The 20,027-nt window shown below is 57.5% G+C and overlaps 7 protein-coding genes across 7 annotated transcripts; 5 read left to right on the plus strand and 2 right to left on the minus strand.

The window, feature by feature from the left end:
• Positions 1 to 2,458: 2,458 nt before the first annotated feature.
• Positions 2,459 to 2,993, minus strand: SCHCODRAFT_02519366 (uncharacterized protein; the record flags this gene model as incomplete). The annotated part of the gene is made up of 4 exons (XM_050343419.1): positions 2,459 to 2,517; positions 2,573 to 2,659; positions 2,710 to 2,863; positions 2,913 to 2,993. 4 exons carry the CDS (start codon positions 2,991 to 2,993, stop codon positions 2,459 to 2,461), a joined length of 381 nt encoding a protein of 126 aa, XP_050197461.1.
• Positions 2,994 to 3,625: 632 nt separating this feature from the next.
• Positions 3,626 to 6,753, plus strand: SCHCODRAFT_02519043 (uncharacterized protein; the record flags this gene model as incomplete). The annotated part of the gene is made up of 9 exons (XM_050343407.1): positions 3,626 to 4,749; positions 4,801 to 5,000; positions 5,053 to 5,172; positions 5,228 to 5,402; positions 5,465 to 5,699; positions 5,753 to 5,805; positions 5,855 to 6,080; positions 6,136 to 6,321; positions 6,370 to 6,753. The coding sequence occupies 9 exons, from the start codon at positions 3,626 to 3,628 to the stop codon at positions 6,751 to 6,753; spliced, it is 2,703 nt and encodes a 900-aa protein (XP_050197462.1).
• Positions 6,754 to 7,516: 763 nt separating this feature from the next.
• SCHCODRAFT_02518684 (uncharacterized protein) lies at positions 7,517 to 8,706 on the plus strand (the record flags this gene model as incomplete). The annotated part of the gene is made up of 4 exons (XM_050343401.1): positions 7,517 to 7,882; positions 7,937 to 8,011; positions 8,062 to 8,226; positions 8,287 to 8,706. The coding sequence occupies 4 exons, from the start codon at positions 7,517 to 7,519 to the stop codon at positions 8,704 to 8,706; spliced, it is 1,026 nt and encodes a 341-aa protein (XP_050197463.1).
• A 355-nt stretch (positions 8,707 to 9,061) lies between these two features.
• On the plus strand, positions 9,062 to 11,063 carry SCHCODRAFT_02519236 (uncharacterized protein; the record flags this gene model as incomplete). Its single annotated transcript, XM_050343414.1, has 6 exons — positions 9,062 to 9,116; positions 9,164 to 9,247; positions 9,299 to 9,492; positions 9,551 to 10,091; positions 10,142 to 10,622; positions 10,676 to 11,063. 6 exons carry the CDS (start codon positions 9,062 to 9,064, stop codon positions 11,061 to 11,063), a joined length of 1,743 nt encoding a protein of 580 aa, XP_050197464.1.
• A 351-nt stretch (positions 11,064 to 11,414) lies between these two features.
• Positions 11,415 to 15,462, plus strand: SCHCODRAFT_02519586 (uncharacterized protein; the record flags this gene model as incomplete). The annotated part of the gene is made up of 10 exons (XM_050343422.1): positions 11,415 to 11,566; positions 11,686 to 11,763; positions 11,854 to 11,988; positions 12,122 to 12,191; positions 12,265 to 12,333; positions 12,550 to 12,792; positions 12,998 to 13,247; positions 13,931 to 14,647; positions 14,702 to 15,262; positions 15,341 to 15,462. 10 exons carry the CDS (start codon positions 11,415 to 11,417, stop codon positions 15,460 to 15,462), a joined length of 2,397 nt encoding a protein of 798 aa, XP_050197465.1.
• A 620-nt stretch (positions 15,463 to 16,082) lies between these two features.
• Positions 16,083 to 16,809, plus strand: SCHCODRAFT_02518608 (uncharacterized protein; the record flags this gene model as incomplete). The annotated part of the gene is made up of 3 exons (XM_050343400.1): positions 16,083 to 16,106; positions 16,154 to 16,399; positions 16,447 to 16,809. The coding sequence occupies 3 exons, from the start codon at positions 16,083 to 16,085 to the stop codon at positions 16,807 to 16,809; spliced, it is 633 nt and encodes a 210-aa protein (XP_050197466.1).
• A 1,184-nt stretch (positions 16,810 to 17,993) lies between these two features.
• On the minus strand, positions 17,994 to 19,409 carry SCHCODRAFT_02518815 (uncharacterized protein; the record flags this gene model as incomplete). The annotated part of the gene is made up of 1 exon (XM_003027297.2): positions 17,994 to 19,409. The coding sequence occupies one exon, from the start codon at positions 19,407 to 19,409 to the stop codon at positions 17,994 to 17,996; it is 1,416 nt and encodes a 471-aa protein (XP_003027343.1).
• Positions 19,410 to 20,027: the final 618 nt, after the last annotated feature.

Consider the following 20,027-nt stretch of genomic DNA (forward strand, 5'->3'; position numbering starts at 1 on the left):
GGGTCAGCCATTATGAATTTCAAAAAGTATGGGTAGCAGGAGCTCCTGTGGGACTTCAGAGACAAGTCCTCTTTTCCAAGGCTGCGACACCAGAAAGGTGCGCGCCGCAGAGATTGTAGGTAATGCAGTATAGTAATCAAAGGGTAACAAAAGGGGTGGCCACCGAAAGAAATAGTGTATGTAAAGGTGCGTAGTAAGCCGTGGGCACTGATGCAGGGTTGTCGTTCAAAGCTGGCAGGGAAACGAACATCAGCGGTGAGGAATAAAGTGGAACCTGTACGCACCGCTGGCGGGCCGACTGTGCAAGCAGATAAAAGAACCTTAAGGACAGTCAGCTCGTGAAATAAGGAATGCGGGGGATATACCCAAGGAAGCTGGCATGCGATTGCGCGACTGTGACGTGCGCGACCGCGACGTGCGTTGACACCCTACAATGATGTCAGAAACAGTTGAAATGCAGAAGAAAAGCAGCGACTACACCGAGAAGGGGGTCCGATGCACACCGAGTGTGGGCCAAGGCGGTGTGCTGACACGGGCTGGGCAGGAAGAACTAAGCCTCTCGCGCATGATAGGAAACGAACCTCTTGAGACGAGAATATACCCTGATATATCTGCAGCTACGTTAGCAAATCCTCCAGATCTGGGGAGCGGCCTCCTACGGATGGTTGCACACTCCGAGACGACCGTCGATAGTGCTGTGGCCGGACAACGCATAGGGCGCTGCCGGCTCCAGCAAAGGTATGTGCAGCGACCGAGCCGCTCAGGGGACCCGACGCTGCCCAAGTGATCACGTACGGAAACCGAGCCACCCGGGCCCGACGCCGTCCGCGATCGGGCGACGTGGGGAGTGAAGCCCGCACGTCGCCCTGGTCCGTGGGCTGACCGACGCCGAAGCGACGACAGCCCCCGGTGAAAAGCCCACAGAAACAACAAAAGACGTGACATCGACAGTCAACGACCGGACAAGTCCGGTCGCAACCGGCGCGTCATCGCCTAGGACGGAGGTGTGCAGCGACCGAGCCGCTCAGGGGACCCGACGCTGCCCAAGTGATCACGTACGGAAACCGAGCCACCCGGGCTCGACGCCGTCCGCGATCGGGCGACGTGGGGAGTGAAGCCCGCACGTCGCCCTAGTCCGTGGACTGACCGACGCCGAAGCGACGACAGCCCCCGGCCAGGAGCCCACAGTAACAACAAACGCGATGGTGACCAAAAACCGACAGGCAAGGCGTGCTGAAAAGGGGCGCGTCAACGATCTGCTCTTGGGTACGAGACGAGATGGACGGAAGGACCGAATACCAGAATATCTGCGGAAACTCGTTAGCAACTCCGCGTGTTCCATGAAGGCTTTCACTTACGTCCCGTCACGAAGTCTTTGGGCGGTCGCTAGTGGCGCTGTGGCCGGACAACGCATAGGGCGCTGCCGGCTCCAGCAAAGGTATGTGCAGCGACCGAGCCGCTCAGGGGACCCGACGCTGCCCAAGTGATCACGTACGGAAACCGAGCCACCCGGGCCCGACGCCGTCCGCGATCGGGCGACGTGGGGAGTGAAGCCCGCACGTCGCCCTGGTCCGTGGGCTGACCGACGCCGAAGCGACGACAGCCCCCGGTGAAAAGCCCACAGAAACAACAAAAGACGCGACATCGACAGTCAACGACCGGACAAGTCCGGTCGCAACCGGCGCGTCATCGCCTAGGACGGAGGTGTGCAGCGACCGAGCCGCTCAGGGGACCCGACGCTGCCCAAGTGATCACGTACGGAAACCGAGCCACCCGGGCTCGACGCCGTCCGCGATCGGGCGACGTGGGGAGTGAAGCCCGCACGTCGCCCTAGTCCGTGGGCTGACCGACGCCGAAGCGACGACAGCCCCCGGTGAAAAGCCCACAGAACCAACAAAAGACTCTCGCCGATCGAGCGATCGACGAGCCATCGCACCAAAGCACGCCCATACTGATCGTACATGCGCGGCGACCTGAGGTCATGACAACCTCAGGCCTAAGGAGAGGCCAACCTCCAAACCGCTCAGCCGGGCCCTGGCTGCGACAAGGTATGGTGTACGAATGGCTTGATGGCAAGAGCAAAGCCTTCATCGATCAAATTTTCGCCGACTTCATCCGGCCATCACGTGATCAGTGAGCAGCCAAACAAAGCCCGCGTTCCGCCACAAATTGGGACTTAGACGAGCCGTCCGTCAAGCCCCATAGCCTGCGGGACCTCACTGATAAATCGAGATAGATCACACCTCCTGGACCTCTCTGGGATGGAGAGATGATAATTCACGCTAGTGCTAATGGTGCCATCGCGAGAATTGCTCTTCGGCAGACTCCCCCGCGCGATTCGCCATGCGCATTGCCATGTCTTCGGGTATGGCATGCTCCGGGCTGCGTCCCGCCAGGCGCCTTACGGCCTCCTCAGCTGCGGCCCGCCCTGCACCTCTCCAGTACCATTTTGGCATGGTCAGTCTCCCCAGTTTATACCAGGAATACTCCAGATGACTACCCATGCGTCGGCGACCCCTACCCGGGGTGATGGAGCCGCAAAATGGTTGCCAAATCCACCGACGGCACTCACAGAACAGGGGCTCTGTGCGAGTGGCATGTCCGGGCATTTCTACGCCTGCCTCGGCGAATCGTTGCCACGACATGGACGACATCAGTTCTATATGCGTTGAGTCCGGGTACTATATCCTCTGTGCACAGCGGGCTTACCAACATGCCCGAAGGGGACTTTGTGCATTTGCTCCTCTGGGAGCGTCTTCTTGTTCATGGGAGCGAGCGCCAGCCACGCGCGGTCGACGAGGTCCTGCGTATTGCCATCTGGGCGCCATAGGGGATCCCAAGTGAATTTCTCGTGGCCGTACCACTGTATTACGGTGAGTGAATATACCGACTCACACGGCAGTCACACATACGGCGACCAAATACAGGACCACTTTGCCACCGCAGCTTTGCGGGCGATATACGGCGAGTATGGCCTCTGGATTCAACTTCATTGCAGGAAAAGCGGAGCTTAGCGAACGCGCTCACCTGGACGGTCGACTAAATTGCCCCCTCCCACCGGGAATACGCCTTTTGGTGGCCAGCGCATCCGGCCCGAGGGGCAGTAATCGGATGTGTCCCAGCACATCGCTGTGGCGGTTTGCAACGAGGAGGCGTAACCGGCGAATCCACCCGACATCAGGATCCTCCCCCCCATCCGGATTTTGCCGGACGTCACGTGGCAGGAGTCATTCCAGCCCACCAGCTCTTCTTGCCCATTCTCCGGCTCGCCTGGTGCATACGGGCACTCGGCGGCCAGGCATGACCACCCTGCGCACGCGTATGATAGGATGCCGCTTTGGAAATGGGATGAAATTCGCCGCTCGCCTGCAATCCCGTCCACAAACCAGACCCAAATTTCCCAATCTCCGAACGTTGGCCAGCCCCAACTTATCTGGTACAAAAGTCAAGGCTTCCTTCAGTAACGGTAGACTTGCAACGGCCCCAGCCACAATCCTCATCAGCGGACGGCACCTCGCCGTCATCTGGTCAACGGCACAAGTACGTAAGCTTGGATCATTTGGCGCGCCCGAAATACCCTGACCAGACGATTTTCGTCCGCCCAGTCACCGGTCGTTTGTCGCCCATGGCGTCTCTGTCCATTTCTCTGAATCTTCCCGTGGCGACTTGGGAGGCGTTGCTGAATGCGTCCTGGCAGGCCTCGTGTGCCGATTCAGCTGCGGAATTGGTGAGAGCGGTGCGTGCGGAGAGGGACAGCATTGCGGTTTCCCTCCGGCGTCATCGTTCGACATCCATGGCGTCCCTTCATGGACGGCCCCGCGCGCGCTCTCTGTCGTCTGCGCTTCCAAACAACACCGACCTAGGACCTTTCCATCCCCGACCGCAAGCTGGGTCGCCGTCGCCGGCCGCCGAGCAGTGGGCCCCTCGGCCAACGTCGCCTGGGGTCAACCACGCTGAAGACTGGCCAAAGCTGCTGTCCGAAGCTTCTTTCTCCGACGACACCGCGTCAGTCTGTACCGCCGAACCAGAGCAATTTTATGTGCGTTTCTCCCCTGCGTCTTACTCCCTGGTCAAACTCACACTGGAACAGTCTACTTCATCAGCTCGCCCTGAGACACATCTGTACGACGTCTGTAACCCGGTAGAAGAGCTGTCAATGATCCGGAATAGCGGGTGCGATTCTAGGCTATCCGCGCCGTCGTCCTCGGGTCCGCCTTCGCCGCTCACTGAGTACTCTGACGACGAGGACTCGCCGACCAGAAACCGTTGTATTCAAAGCCCGCGTCGCACGAGGCTCCGCTCCAGGGGACGCGCTGATCGCGACGAACGAGACAGCGCGCGGGAAGACTCCTCCCCGTCCCCCGCGCCTCGCAACCGAAAACGTCGGCGCCGTTCTAAGGAGAAGCAGGCCCGACGCCATGTCCGCCCGCGCACAAACTCTGTAAGGCTGGAAGGTGACAAGCAGCACAAGAACTGGACATTGGTCGATGGTCCTGTACCTCTGACAGAGGGCGCGTCTTTGTTGGTGGAGCAGGTGTGCGGGCAGAATGACGCGCAGCGTGTCAGCCGTATAGCCGCTTTGTTCGGAGTGGTTGATAACCTATCCAACGCTGCCGTTTTGGCGGCGCCATCTTCACCTCTGAACCTCGCCAGCATCGCCGCTATGGTCACGAGGTTGGAGAGGAGTGCATCCGAGATGGAACTCGCCCTCTGCATGGGCTACATACAGCTGGTGCTGAACGTAGATCAGTGGGTCATTCATGTTCCATGGCACTGCTGCGTATACTGACAGCGCGGAAGTCTCGACCGCGAGGCTCGTCAGACTCGTCAGAAGAATGGTTCAAGGGACGCTCGGCGTAAGCAACGCGCACGCGCAGCGCAGGGTGCTCTACCCCATGGCGCCAATAGGGCCGAGCTAGCGCGCTCAGCTGGCGTATCGAAGTCGACGCTGGAGAGATGGTTGGGCATGGGGACACGGCTTCTCTATCTGTGCATGGCCGGTGGGTTTCTATCAACGGGCACCATGCGTTTGACTGGACATGCCGAGCACAGGCACCCCGCTCATCCTATTCGCGCTGTCTTCGTGCGCATTCTTAGGCGAGTGTCGCAGTGGACGCTATACAACTTACCATGATATCATGGCCATGGGTCTTCCATTCCGTGAGCCGGACGGTGGGTGAGTACCTGGGCCTGTGGAGCTTTTCTAACGTATGTTGTCTCTCTGCAGAGCAAACGGCTGCTGGCCGGCTCGTCCGCAATCACTACCTTCCCCTCCTGCGTTGGATGCAGCAAGAAGCCACCGGCAAAAGCAACCTCCGTCTCTACGATCCGAGCACCGCCGCTTACCATCATCTCTCGGACTTCGACTTCTGGGACGCTCGATTTGGGGAGGTTCAGCTGAAGTCAGTGCTTTCCCTGCGCATGAATCTCACGCATGCACATCTGCGTTAACCCTCCCGATCAGTTGCTTTCGTCTGCCGCCCCGTTCGTACAAGTGGGAGGATTATACGTCTCTGGCGCCACAACAACCGTCAGCCTGTCCGCTTCCTGCCGCGCTAACCATCAACACCGGCCGACCTTTCCCTTCCGAGCCGTGCCCAGTCACTGGGGACAACCGGCGGGCGTGGACCGAGGCTCAGCGGAAGAAGGTCGATAAGTGCGCTGTGCGCGTTGAAACGAAGGAGGAGCTGAAACGCAAGGTATCCGCGTGCTCCAGAGCGAATAGATACGGACTGACGACGTGCCTCTCCAGCTGCGGGAAGGCGGTGACGATTATATTGTCCTGGATCCCGGTATCCTAGACGGGTGTGTTGATGACTGTTATGTTGCTGTTCTGGCTAATACGTGGTTCCAGGATGCCTCTCGATCTTCGGGCAGGCACTGGCGACCGCATAGCCTTCGTAGTACCTATTGAAGGATCTCAGCCCGGGAGACCTGATCTCAGGGAATTGCTGGACAGCGTTGTCGATCGCATACAGTGCTTACTGCCGTCGGACTTCGATACTGTGGACAGCTCAGCGGAAGAGTACGAAGGTTTTGTTGCCATCCACTTCACCATATATTGCAAGTACTCCGAGCACGTGAGCCTAGACGTTGTATCGCCGTGCCACATTCTCTGATGACGCTTCTCACTAGGGCAACGAGAACCTGCCGCCTCCCGAGGCCGCGCATCCGACTCGGATTTCCAGGGAGGGAGGAACACGAGTGAACGTGAATATGCGTGTCCCGCGTCAGTCTCACGAGATACGCGAAGATCCTCTGGGCTACCAGGCTATCGCCACCATGCTCAAACCGCTATTTGCGTGGGTGTCCGAAAATGTTGTTCGTTTTTCCTGCTTTTAGCGTCTAGCACTGATGACCACTGGGCAGATGCAGACGCACCTGGGTCCGGTACAAGACGAACTGGAGCTGTTTCTCGAGGTTCTACCGCTACGAGAGGGGTCCCCTTGCGCGCCCTTCGCTGGGTTCGTGCTCAACCTTGGGGTCGCAACAGACGGCCATCGTGATCGCGGTGATCTGAGGATATGCATGGTCTCTCCGCTTGGTGGATGGACGGGCGGCGAGCTGGTGCTTCATGAAGCCCGCCTTGTCCTCGCCTTGCGAGCTGGCGACCTATTGTTCTTCCCTTCGAACCGTCTCACTCATTTCAACATGAACTGCCAAGGCCAGCGTTTGTCGGTGGTGGCGCACACTGATAGGGCATGTAACGCATGGGTGACGGACGGCTTCGGTTGGGGAGCTCATCTTTCGTAGTTTCTTACTTAGTCTCCATGACACGGTGTTCTTTGGGAAGCAGGTGTGCGTCAACAGTGCTCCCCAATTCTACGGGTACTGCCCTGACCCCTGCTACACGATTTCACATACATGGTCCTGCCTAATAGTATTTATGACGACAGGTGCTTGGGATCGGTGTCATATAAAAGGAGGGGCGCCCAGCAGACTGCTCTTGATAACCCGCTCCCAACCGACGCACTCGCATTCCAGACCTTAAGATCATTGGCATGTGCTTCATCGCCAACCTTTGTACCCGTCACATCTGCGGACACGTCCAAGTGAACGAGCGCACCAGGGCAAGTCGTCGCGCCGCAGCAGAGCGCATACTACTCTACTTACGATGTGTGCTGTAGGTGGACTGCCAGAAGAAACGCTGTGCTCTCAGCGTCGCTCACGACGAATCTGCCCATGATTGCATCAGCTCTTGCGAACAGAGGTGCAGATAGCTTTCCGTACGGTGATCTACTCGCTGATGTTGTTGTCTACAGGCTCAGCGTTCAGCGCAATCTGGTCGAAAATCGGTGGTCCATTTGTTCTGGCTGCTCGGTTAGGTATCACGGTTAGCATGTATGGACTCCAGCGTTGAATTCATAGGTGCTTTCGGCTCGTACATTTGTTCGAGCGCTGCCCCATTTGGATCTGATGGCGAACTGATGGCACATGGCTTGCCAGTTCTCCCTTGGCGAGTCCTTCCATGTTGTCTGACGGTGATAATCAACCTGCATACCCTCATTGCAGGCCGATGCATGCACCCCACTCACTATCCCAGGACATTGATGATCTGGCAGGTGCTCCCTGGACGGAGGAGGAGGAGGAGTTAGTGAGGCGGGTCGAACGTGAAGCTCTCAGATCGTCATCAGAGGAGGTGGAGAGGTTGGCCAATGAGCCTTGGACGGAGGAGGAGGAAGCGGAGGTGCGCCGGATTGAGCAGAAAGCTGCGAGGTCCTCCTCCGCGGAGGTAGAGGCGCTCGCCAACGCACCTTGGTCGGCAGAGGAGGAAGAGGCGGTGAGGATGGTGGAGATGCGTGCCATGGGCGCGCCAGGTGGAGAGACTCCCAACAAGGAGGGGGCAGTACTCGGTATTCCGCAAAGGAACATCACGCCCTCTGTACGTCGCGCGAACCTCTTTTGATGTGGCCTGAGAGCTCACGCGCCTTCGCAGCCACCACCTCGCCTATGTCCTCCCAAGCGCAGGCTGGCAGAAGCCATCTTCCTCGATGGATTGGAGGATGCCGGTGTAAGTGGGTGGGACGTCTGAGGCTCTGCGTAGCTCACGGTGCTTCACAGGCTGGCGACGACTTCGGAGGGGCGCTCAAGCGTATCAAGCGGTGGAGCTCACCCACCAGGGCGACCTCTGAGGAGGCGAGCTCGATGGCGATACAGCCGGAAATTGTCCAGCCCGACGTGGGTTCACCCTCGGGATCCTTACATGTTCCTGCTCATTCTCCCCAAGTACGTGCTGCTACCTTTGAGGACAGAGACCTGTAATCTTACGCACGTCTGCCAATGCAGCCAGGCGAGGACGATGTCCATCACACCAACATCTACATTAACAACCCCTTCCTGGATGTGCAAGCCATCCATTCCGGTGAGGAAACATCGAGTGGTGAGGAGGACGAAGGGGCCTGCTACGGAGAACACGGTAACCAAGACGGGTTTCTGACATCGTCGCCTTCCGAAGTTGCTGAGGTGGACGGCGCGCGATGGGCGGGCCTGTTATCTCAAAATCTTCCGAATGGGCCTCAGTTCATGCTACCCCCTATACGTAGCGGCGGACTTGGTGGGGCGCGCATCCTGCGAATGGTCAAGATTGACGATGATGATGTGGAGGATGGAGAGCCAAGCAGCGGCGTGGAGGAGCCCGGAGACTGCTACTCCATTGGTAGTTTCGTTGTTAGCGACCATGACGAGGCTAGCGACGCAACGGCTTAGAAATGAGGACTTTTCTCAGCCTCCGTTGACCCCCGCCAGCATCTCCCTCACCATGACTTAGCACATCGGCGCGCGCGTTCCGTGGAACCGCCGATCGCACATCGATCATGCAGTGGCGCGATAGGGATTTCCTTATGTGGAGGCTTCCCCGACCGCCGATTCCAGTTTGAGCTCGATCGCCGGCTGGACTTCCCTCCCGACCGCCGGTTCCGTACCTGCGCTGTACAAAGAACCTTTACTTTCCAAAGTCTGCCCCACATCCCCCCATCTACGCCGGCACCCTGGGACCACTCATAGCGTATCCCTTGTTCTGACACTTGGATCGACGCGGGATCTGAGTTCTCCGCCGAAATCCATGCCCAAGGGAAAGAAGCGGAAGGCGGAGGAAACGGGCAGAGGGAAGGGCACCGGTGCGTATCGCGTTCAATGTTGCTGTTCTCCGCATTCATCCCAAAAGCAGGGAGAGATCGCAAAGACGTGTACCCTAAAGGAATGCGCATGGGTGTGCTGCTTCATGGCGAGGACGAGTGGTTCGGTCAAGGTGCGCTGAAAGAGAGCTCACCTTTGTTCATCCACCCACCCTCTGCCACAGGCGCGACAGTGCATATGGATGGGGTGACAAAACAGCCCGCGCTCTCGCCGGCTTGCCACTCAAATACCCATGCCCCTTCGCAGTTGGCTTCGAGCGCTCCGTCATCGCCGAAATCTCATCCACGTACACCATCGCCATCCCCCTCGGAGCCTGCCCCTCAACTGCAACCCGAAATCGCACAGGTCTCTTCGTCGGTGAGCGCATGGCGGCGGATACATCTGCCAATATGCTGACTAGCTGGATGCACACCAGCAGTCGCGTCGAATGAAACCCAAGCCCCGGACTGTCAAATCTCAGGCAGAAGAAGTTCAACGACGCAGGAAAATTCTGGAGCAGTCGAAGCAGGAGATGGAGAAGTCTCGCGCGACCATCGTTGACCTGGCTCGAGCGCATACGGCGGACAGCCTGGCCGCCATGGGGGAAGAACAGCTGAAGGAGATCCTCACCGACCGGCGGGAGCTTGATCCGCAAAGGAGCGCCGAAGAGAACACAGTGCGCCTCTGTCTCTGGCTGGGAGTGGCGCTACCTCCCTGTGAGTCCCTGAAAGCTCTACCGCTCGTTGCAAATCCTCACCTTGTGCCGAAAGTGCTCCGAAACTCAGACGCTCCTCCCCCGATGTTGACGAAGAAGGCCGCGCTCGCGCGGGAACAGGAGCGAACCCGGCACAAAGCGCAACACAGTCTGGGTGCTGGCGGAGATACTTCCAGCGAATCCGAGGACTCTGACGACTCCAGCGATTCTAGCGACCTCGATGACCGACTCGATGGGGAGGTGAGAAGCTTGTCAGCTATGGGTACGTGTTCTTGGGACGTTTTGAAAGGCGTACGACTGATTGGGCCCAAGAGAACATCTACAGCACCAGAGACTTCTGCCCGAAGTGCCACGCCGCGCTTCCCGCCCATCCATCCCCAAGATTGAGCAGGATGGTTACCTCATCAGCGCCTGCCCGGATCAATAAGTGCCTACGCGCCCACTGGGAGACCGAAGTTCTTGTCCATGCACGGATCCACGGCTTCGACGAGGTGATGATCGACTGGAGTGCGGTGCCCGACCGGGTCAGGGCCTACAGAGGCTTGTTGACCGCTATCCTAACTGATCATGTACCCGATGCGGTGTCCTTGGACCAACTGCAGTCCGTTGCTCACCTCCGCACCAGCGGCCCCGCTTTGCAGTGCTTCTTTGTGAGGCAGTGCTTGTACGATCAGGCGACGCTGAGGTTGGAATACCTAGGGAAATTGGAGGAGTGGGCAAAAAAAGGACGCAAAGGGGACCCGCCTCGGGACTTGAAGACGTTGCCGCCCTTTTCTCCTGCGCCCATGGGATTGTGAGCATCCTTCATGTACCGGGCGTGTGCGGTGCTGACCTGCGTATTTCCAGGTACGGAGATCTGGAGGATGAGGGCAGGGTTCTGATCGAGCGGGTCATTGTGAATATGATTCCCCTGGAGGACATTCACAGGTTGCTCGTCGCCTTGCAGAGGGAGTACACATTTGACGAGCAATGGCTGCTCCGCAACATCCTCGTACCGGAAGTCGTGCTGCGCCTGACACTGGAGGACAACCCCCAGATGAGGAAGGACTTGTATGTCGCCTGGAGGTATGTCAGACGCACGTCGCAATATGGACAAGGGCGGGAATTGAACGGGAAGCAACGGGACATTGTGGAGGACCTGGTCATGCATGAGAATATGCTGAACAGCAGGATGGCGCAGAAGAGATGGTCGTTCGGAGAGCAAGTCAAATATTACGCCCCGCTGGTAATCTAGACAAGAATTGCATTGCTATCGTGCGTGTTGGTGCCTTCAGAACTGTGGGCAGTTTGAGCAAGGCTCGCAACGCCAGAGGGAAAGGGAGACCGGCCCGCACGGGCGAGCGGAGTGTCGGTGGGGAGACGGCTGTGAGGTTCTGCCCTTGAGGCGGGATTAGACTTGAGGAACCCTCGTTTCAAGGACCCGGACGTTTTCCTTCGCTGCGCGGCAGAACGTCCTCCTTCCTTTTTGGGAACGGATCGGTCCGCAGCGCGAGGAGACCTGCGCTCGCTGCCTTGGCTCTCCTTCAAGAGGATGCTACGCTAAAGCTTCATCCTTCTCACCGATATCTGACTGAGCCAGTGCTGCATGTCCATCACAGAGTGCGCTCCAGGTCGCTCCACTGCATCGCGTGGCTTCAAGCGCGGGGACTACAATATCGGATTCTCAATCTCCGTATTCCACCCGCAGGTACGGCACAGCGCACCAAGAAGGAGCTCTCCATTGGGGCCACGTCGTCAGTCGCGGGGGGACGCCATGCTCGTCCAGGAGTTTGGCGCATGCGCAGTCCGTTTTCCCGCAAATGTGCCCGAGTGAGCAAATTCAGCTACGCATGTCGTACATACTCTTACAAAGGCAGCTACATTGCCGGCGATGGAGTCGAATGCTCCAAGAGCTCGCTCCGCATTATCGGCGGCTTCATGAGCGTGAGGGGAGGGTGAGGCTCATACTCTCCTGCCTGCTTCACGTCGCACGATGTACGCATACCGATAACGCAACCTCTTTCCGTATACCGCATAATTTCTAGCCCCAAGGACGCTCGCGATCTGCCCGGTGCGACGGCAGTGTATAGAGTCGCCCGTCGTCCCCCGACAACAGGGATAGCCGTCGCGCTGTCCCTAAGTCGGGGTACTGGGCGGCGCTATCATGTGTCCCACATACAGTGCGTGGCCTGCATTGCACCGAGCTCCTCGAGGCCGTCAGATGCGCACCCGGTGCGCTGTATTCTCCGATATATACTCATCGAGCGTCAGGCTATCGTCCAATCATCTTGGTGTACACTCAACGTTGTGCAGGCACATTGCATGCGTCGAGCTTCCGATGGCTGAACATGGAAATGTACTAACCTGTACAGTACGCGCGGAGGTGCGCGCGCTCACCCTCGGCATCTCTCTACCATGTCGTCATTGAGTAGGACTTCCATGAGCAAGCCCCTTAGACGTGTCCCTTTGGTGACCTTGCACCCGTGTCCCATGCTAACATGCCCGCCGTGCTTCGCTATGGCCAGGTGAGTGTTTACATCTTTCGTCCTCGCCCCGTTGCTGACCGTCCCCACGCTGGATCAACCCTAGCTCCGGGGCTCATGCGCTCGTACGCCAGGAGAGCTGCATGGGCGACCCCGCTGTCTGTTATACACTCTTGGGAAGCCCGTCATGATCAGGCTCAGGATAGTATATCTGGTAGCCGTCGGATGTCTTCTGAACCGCCGGCCGCCTATCACCAGGGTGCTCGCGCGTACCCTGGCGGGGACCTGCCGTGCGATCAAGGGTTCGCTGGCCTTTCAACCTGGTGCGAGAAGGACCCTGATCTGAAGATAGGGTTCACCGGCCTCAATGGACGGATGACAGACGGTGGGTCACCTCCTCGCTCTTATACCCGGCGTTCACTGGCGCTTGTTTCTCCGTCTCCCCACTCACTACCGCCAACAATGTCGACCGCTAACGTCTCCAACGCCTCTAACCAAAACGTGAGTGCATTGTTGCGCCTGCCTATATGCCGAACTCATGCTGCCTCTCTCACAGGATGACGGCGCGGTCAGTGGACCCCTCTCCGATGCCTGTTTGTTTCCCACTGACGATCGCTGGAACAGCCTCCGCGCGTAGTCGCGTCAACTGCAGTACGCGCATGTGTGTGCCGCCGTCATCGATACGCTGATGCCTTGGACATTTCAGGAGGTGCAGGCGATACTCGACGACGCCTTCAAGAAGCGCGCAGCGGCAGAGGCTGAAAGAGACGACTTGAAGCAATGGCTCGACCTCACCAAGGCCAGACTCGATTCGTCGGAGAGCTTCGTCAGCAGCCTTCAGCAGTCCATCGAGGAACACTCCGGGACCGCGAGACTTCGCCGACAGGAAGTCCGCGAAGTGAAGAAAGAGTTCAGGAGTATTTTCGTCGAAGTGCGGACCGCGCTGGACGACGTACGTACAGGGTCCCTTGGCTGGTGTGACGTGCTGATGGCTCTGCCAGAACTATGGCAGGCGTACGCCCGCTGACGCGATCGCCTCCTTGAAGGTCTGCCTCGAGAAGCACCAGCCGCTCTTTGACCTGTGGTTTGGGGACCTCGAGCTGGAGGACGACATGGCCTCCGAGGATTGATCTCCTGCCCGGCTCGCCGCTCGTCCTCATGTGCAGTACTCATCTTGCGTCCTTCCTGTTCTGCAAAGTCGCCTCCCCCATCGTCTGTACGAGAATTACTCCTGACACTATATGCTAGCCATCTTGTTCCCTGAATGTGTGCTCCTGTGAATGTGCAATTCTTTGTTCCTGCCCTACGTCGAGACGGTTCGCTCCTTATAAGGAAGGTGAGCTCTTTACAGCAGCACAAGTCTCCGGGCCGGGTCTGTAGACCATGCCAGTGATTGAGATAGTTGCCGTTCCTTCAGGAAGACATAGTCAGGGGCAAGAAGGAGTAGGGACAGGTCAAGCCATCCCCGTCATAGTCCGCCGGCGGGCCTGGCATTGTCACGTGATTATGGGCTGGAACCCATACGCGCGTGTTTGCCACGCGGATCTTGCGCCTTTGGTCCTGGTCTTGAGAGATGGTGGCAGGTATGACATTGTAGTCTGAGTCTCTAGTATCTGATGCAGATATCCTGCCTTTGCAGCAATCCCTGATACGATTTTGCTCAATATCTCAACCTATGCCGACGGGGACACCCGACTTGTTGTGTCCTCTGTCAATCACGCCCTGCGCACCCGACTGGTGCCCCTGATGTTCAAGACGATCGTGGTAGATCAAGACGATGAGCGCTCCATAAAAGCGCTGGGTCGTGGTCTTCTGGCAACCGCGCGCGAACTCGTGCTGCATGATACCAGGCTCGCTCGTGAACTCATCCCGCATGCCACTCGATCCGCCCCCCTGCGTCTTCAAAGCCTCACATTCTCCCCCGACTCCGACGATGCGCTCTACAGGGAGACTATGGCCATCTCCTGTCTCTTGCCTTTTCTGCGGGCGTCGCCCCATCTAGAAAGGCTGGATTGCGTCTTGGTACTTCGCCGCCAGCGTGATCTGTTTGCGCTTATGTCCGAAGTGACTGGAATCAAGAAGCTTGTGATACAGCACATAGAAGGCCCTCAGCGGGAGCCACTATCCGGTGAAACTGCGCCTTGGGTGAGGCTCGAAGAGCTCATCGTTGGGAATGGGGTGACGGATGCGTGGTTTGAGCTCGTGCTTCCGCCCCACTGGCACCCACCCCTCACCGCGCTTGACATTTCCAAAGGAGCTGATGTCACTTGGACCACCCTGCGTGCTTGCCTGGGCTCTGTTCGAAGCAGCATCGAACGCTTGCATATATCTTCCAGCATGCTCCTCGAGAACGACGGTGAGTGGCTACCAATCATGTCAGGCTCATGTCTCACTGAAACCTCTCTCACAGATACAGAAGGCGCAGGCCTGCATTTCGAAGGGCATCTGCCTGCCCTCCGCGAGCTTCATGTTCGGATGCTCACGCGACGCGGAGACCGATTGCAGGAGATGGATGGCGTCAAGAACCTCATTCGCGTCCTATCCAACGACGCGTTAGCACCCATCACTGAACTTCACCTCGAATTCTTCATCATGAGCGTCTTCTACTCTGACATGGGCCGTGGAGGAGGCTACCGAGGGGGGAACAATGCCGACGTTACAGGCATATGCGGTGATCGCCTGACGCTCTCATGGTGGCAGTCATTCGCGCTTCCACGGCGCTGCTCCATGATCATCTTGATCATCTACGACGCAGAGGACGAGGCAAGTGACTCGGAGAGCACCGATTCCAGCGCGACCGACAGTGACTTGGACGATGGTCATCGGGCGTCTCAAGCACGCTATCCCTCCGGTCTCTTGCGACGTCCTTATGGAGAGAACGAAGGCCTGAAATGGAAGCCGCATGCTCGGTCTCTGCTGCTTCACCTCGCCCAAAGCATCGGTGTCACCGCGCGTGTCTCATTCGCTCCAGGTATGTACAACCCCCGGTGATTTGCAGGGTCCTTTGATGAACGCCAAATGCTAGGGATGTACGTTGGTCCCATTCCAGGGGAATGCCCCTCCAGCGGGTGGCCAGAGGAGTGGATTGAGCAGTTCGAAGAAGACCCCGACAAGGCGATGGATGAGAATGAGACCGCCCTCTTCTACAACTGGAGGGAATGGGAGGTTTGAATACAGGAATCTCCCATGTCTGGATTGGTTTTTGATTCTATGGTTTTGTTACTCCTTGAAATCATAAGACCCTCGTCGCTCACTGTCCCTACCAGTCGTTGGTGCCCTAGCATACCTCACCGGGCGGCTCATCCATTCAGAGCCAATGCTTTACAGGTGAGTCGGCGGCTCCGCCTCAAGTGGGGACTCCGCCCGCTCCACCTGGGCCGGAGTCGCCGGCTGCCGCGCGACGCGAGGCCGGCGGCTATGTTATCATCTGGAGTTGGCGGATGCTCTGGCCATGTCTCTAGTTCCGGACCGTCTCTAAACATGCAATATATGGGTAGGTGGTCATGCAATATCAAGGACGATGAAGCTGAGCTGCGATGGTAACGTAACGTCAACTGCCTGCCTTGTTCCTTGCTATCTGCCCTCGATCTTCTGAAGGGGATTCACACCATTAGCGCGACGGCGAGCTCAATGAATGCGTCGGGCGCCGTGATAGTTACCGGCCGTCAGATTGTTGCCATGCCTTAGCAATCAGCGGTGGCCGCCGTTGCCTCTGCTATGCAGCGTATGTCAGGTGGTATTCAGATTGAAGAGGAATATAAGGAGCACCATTGGAGTGTCGAGCATCAATTATGAATACCCTTCCCCTCCCCAAGGTGCGTCGCCTTCTCGGCGTCTACCACGAGCTGACGCCTTCGTGAAGATTTACGCCCACCTGGAGCAGACGTTGAGAGAAAGACGCGAAGCTGAACTCGAGCGAGATATACTCGCTCATCGACTGAGTCGAATGGAGTCCGATCTCAGAGATTCCTCAGCGCGGGTGCTGCAGCTCGAAGGGGCTCTTCAGCAAGCAACGCTCGCTCGTCGGAAGGACCAGGACGATCATGTCGCGACGAAACGCGAGTACTTAGAAGCGCGAGCGAAACTGGACAATGCCTCCAATGGCTGGGTATGATCCAGTGTCCTCCAGAATGCATCATGTCTAATGGTCGGCAGAGTGCTGCTGTGCGTGACGTCGGCGCTTGCTGTGTATGCGGTGCTCCCGCAGTGGGTACCGTCGTGCCATGTGGACACAGCATCTGCGAAAGCGGGCATAAGATGCGCGATTGCGACTGCGATCTGCCTTTTGGGACCCCAGGCCGTTGCATGGCCCACGGCACGAAAGCTCGCTGCCCATACCATTCATGCGAAGTCGAGTTGGACTTTTATAGCCGCCATGTCAACTTGGCCATCGATGTCCTGAGTGCCAAACATGCAGCCATGTGTGCCGCCGAGGAATACTGCAAGGAGACGATGGGGTACGCAGCGGCTCTGACTCAAGAATTCCAGGAGAACGAAGTTTCAGTAGACATTGAGTGAATTGTAAACATATGTAGACCAAGTTTCAGATATGGGTGAAATCGGCCGGGTGATATCTACCTCAGTAGTATCCAGCACAGACAAAAGTCCATAGCGTCCGAAGACAGTGCGAGTGCGGTGGCGCCGTATGAGCGGCAATTCCCGCAGAGTGATCATCACATCTACACACGTGTTGCCGATCGACTGCGGCTTCTTGTTCTTCACTCTCATCTATTGCTGTCCTCCCCGCCAACATGATCGCCCGAACTCTGAACATCTCTTCATATATCTATCCAGGAAGAGCTTCGACAGCATAGCGAGGTGATCGAGTTAGTCACCGCCGCGAGATGACGTATACGGAGCCATACGAGGACGCGCTCGAGCCTTGCTGAGCGGTGAGTGTTCTCGCTTTCCCCGCCAATCAGAACTGACCATGCAAGCAGGGCACACCACAGGTGACATGTCCTGCCTTTTCCCACCTCATACGCACAAGCAAGCGGGTCGCATCATATGTGATCGGTATCTCCTTTTGAGGGCGTCAACTGGTGCGCTGACCCATATTCATTGCTCTCATGACTGTCAGCCATATTCACAGAACCCTTGTGTATGCTACAGACACGGGCTAGAGATGGGCGCATGTAGTGCCCTTGCCAAGGGAGGAGGCGAAGGCGTAGGAATATAGGGCGCGGCACGTATCGCCATGACATTGTATGATTGGGCAAGCTGACGCAAGCTGCTTAGGGGACGGTTATGTGCTGGCTGCAACGCTAGCGCACTGTCTTCGTTATAGCGTGGGATGTTGTCGAACCCAGTGCCGACCAACAGTGTGGTTTAGCTACGTAGCCAGTATACACAGTACGTACCGTTATAACTGAATCAATGGTGATCGCTTTTCTCGCATGATGGTGGAATAAGATCAGAAATAGGCACCGGGCACCGGGCTATGCAAGAAAGGTAGGAAGGCAGAATGGTTAGTGACCGAGATAAGAAACCTCAGTAGCCATCTCATGTGCGACCGGCGGGCACACCTGACTTGACGGTCATAACGACCAACCTGACGCGAAGCCGCAGACTCCACATGAGAAGGCTCAAACAGGGAAGGGACGTGAAGTGGAGCTGCAGGTTGTGCGGCGGCTGGCCGGCGCGAGCAGGCGAGCCGGCTCCATAGTGGCCGGTAAGTCCATATGACATGGCCGGACTTGAAATCAACTTGTGTTCGGCTGCGTCACTTGCGGACCGTTGACATCCATGAATGTCCTATACCCGTACCGCATCGCAAGGGCGACCTCGATATCGACTGAGATACGCACTAACGCGTTCGCCGTCCAGCACAAACGGCTGCGCTGGTGCTCCTCCGTCAAACCAAGTGACTCCATGTCCGGAAGCATCCTATCAGGCAACCGCAGGTCCTCTCCCCCCCCCTCGCTCTCGTGATGAACCACGCCTATCGTCGTAGAAAACATCTCCACCTTTGTCTGGTACTGGTGCCAGCAGAGATCCCATTCCGACCGCGTATGGTCGAACATCTTCTCCGTGTCTTCGTACCAATTCATCGCAGCGTGGAAGAGATGCGCAGGCACGGGCTCCCTCCTCATTGCGCCAGTGCTATCCTGGATCCATTCGAACGCCTGGATGATGCCGACATGTCCGCGACTAGGAAGAACGAAGCGAGCAGTACGCTCGTACCATTCCCTTCTACGACGGATGAAAGCGTCGTATGTCTCGAAGTGACCCTGCGAAGTGGGTGGGCCGGCGTCCTTTTGCACCTCGTGTGCAGACCCATCAGATAGGCGCTTGACGTCTTCTGCAGACGGCACGAACTTCCGTAGGACTGCAGGTAGACGGCGATCACCGTCAACCACCTTCATAGTCGTCTCCAGGGTGCCCCACCAGATGTAAACAGGAGCGACGTGGATAAGCCTCGCGAGCCAGAAGCAGTGCTCGAAGTCCAACATCGAAGCTAATACACCTGCGACAGGTTTGCGAAGAACGACGCTGACGAAGTGGGAGACCCAGGCGGGATGAATATCGATATCGCTGTTTATGAGCATTTCGCGAAAAGTGCCCTCGTGAATGTAGCCGCTGTTGTCCAACACGCACGGATTCATGATAGCCAAGTAATAACACTCGCCGATGAGAATGGCGAAAGCGTCCCTGGTATGCGCAGCAACCTTCCACACAGCGTTGCGCGTGCGGAACTTGCAGCGGTACCCGCACGATGTCGGAAGACGGCAGGACCTGTACTGCAGAGGCCTAGTCCCATCCGCGCTGTGCTTGAGGAGAGCATCGCGAATGGCTATCAGCCGGAACTCCAAGTCAATCCACTGCACGATAATGTCGTTCGCGAGCTGCATGCTACCGTTAACGCCAACAATGGCAGTCGGCAGAAGCGATAGCGTGCCAAGGATGGGGTCCTTCACGTCGTCCATGTCTCGTAGACACATTGGTATGTAGGGGTATACCTGCGACGGCCTCTGCGTGATCGTGAGTTCGATCGGAAGCGTTCCCTCGTCCGGCACTCGCGCATGCGTGGGGGACAGTGCTGGTAGGTTGCGCGGCTTGGATACGACCTGGCCTTCCCAAAGGTAGCACTCATATGTTTGCTTCCTCGTGAAATTCATTGTGATCGCTGTGTAGACATCCTTGTTAGCTGATACACAATAACCGACATGTTCCCTCAACCTTACCCGCGAGTCCTTCAACGTGGAGGACGGTAAAGACGGCTGTCCCTGACCAGAAAATGATGCATCTCTGCTGTCCCACGCTCAATGTCCGCCTGCGCGCGCGATTGTTACGAGAAGGAATGACTTTCATTTCATTAAAAATAATGTACAAAACGTTGTAAAACTGTCCGCCATCGCTCTCCGCAGCGCGCTCGAACCTCGCGACATGGTCGACAATAACTGCAAGTGTAAACTAACGTGTGATGGTCCCCGTTGCGTACGCAGCGAACACTAGCGATGAGGTGTAGAGAACGCCCCTCGCCCACACATCGATACAAGACATGCGAACGACAAGCACCTCGAAAGGGATGAGCTAGAGGTCCCGCTGTGGTATGCACGAGACGCGAAGAGGTGTGGAGAACGCCCCTCGCCCACACATCGATACAAGACGTGCGAACGAGAAGCGCCTCGAAACGGATGAGCTAGAGGTCCACGCGATGAGGTGTGGAGAACGCCCCTCGCCCACACATCGATACAAGACGTGCGAACGAAGAGCGCCTCCGCGATCGCGGAACA

Source organism: Schizophyllum commune (assembly GCF_000143185.2).
Source record: "Schizophyllum commune H4-8 unplaced genomic scaffold SCHCOscaffold_14, whole genome shotgun sequence".
In the NCBI taxonomy this organism is placed as follows: Eukaryota; Fungi; Basidiomycota; class Agaricomycetes; order Agaricales; family Schizophyllaceae; genus Schizophyllum; species Schizophyllum commune.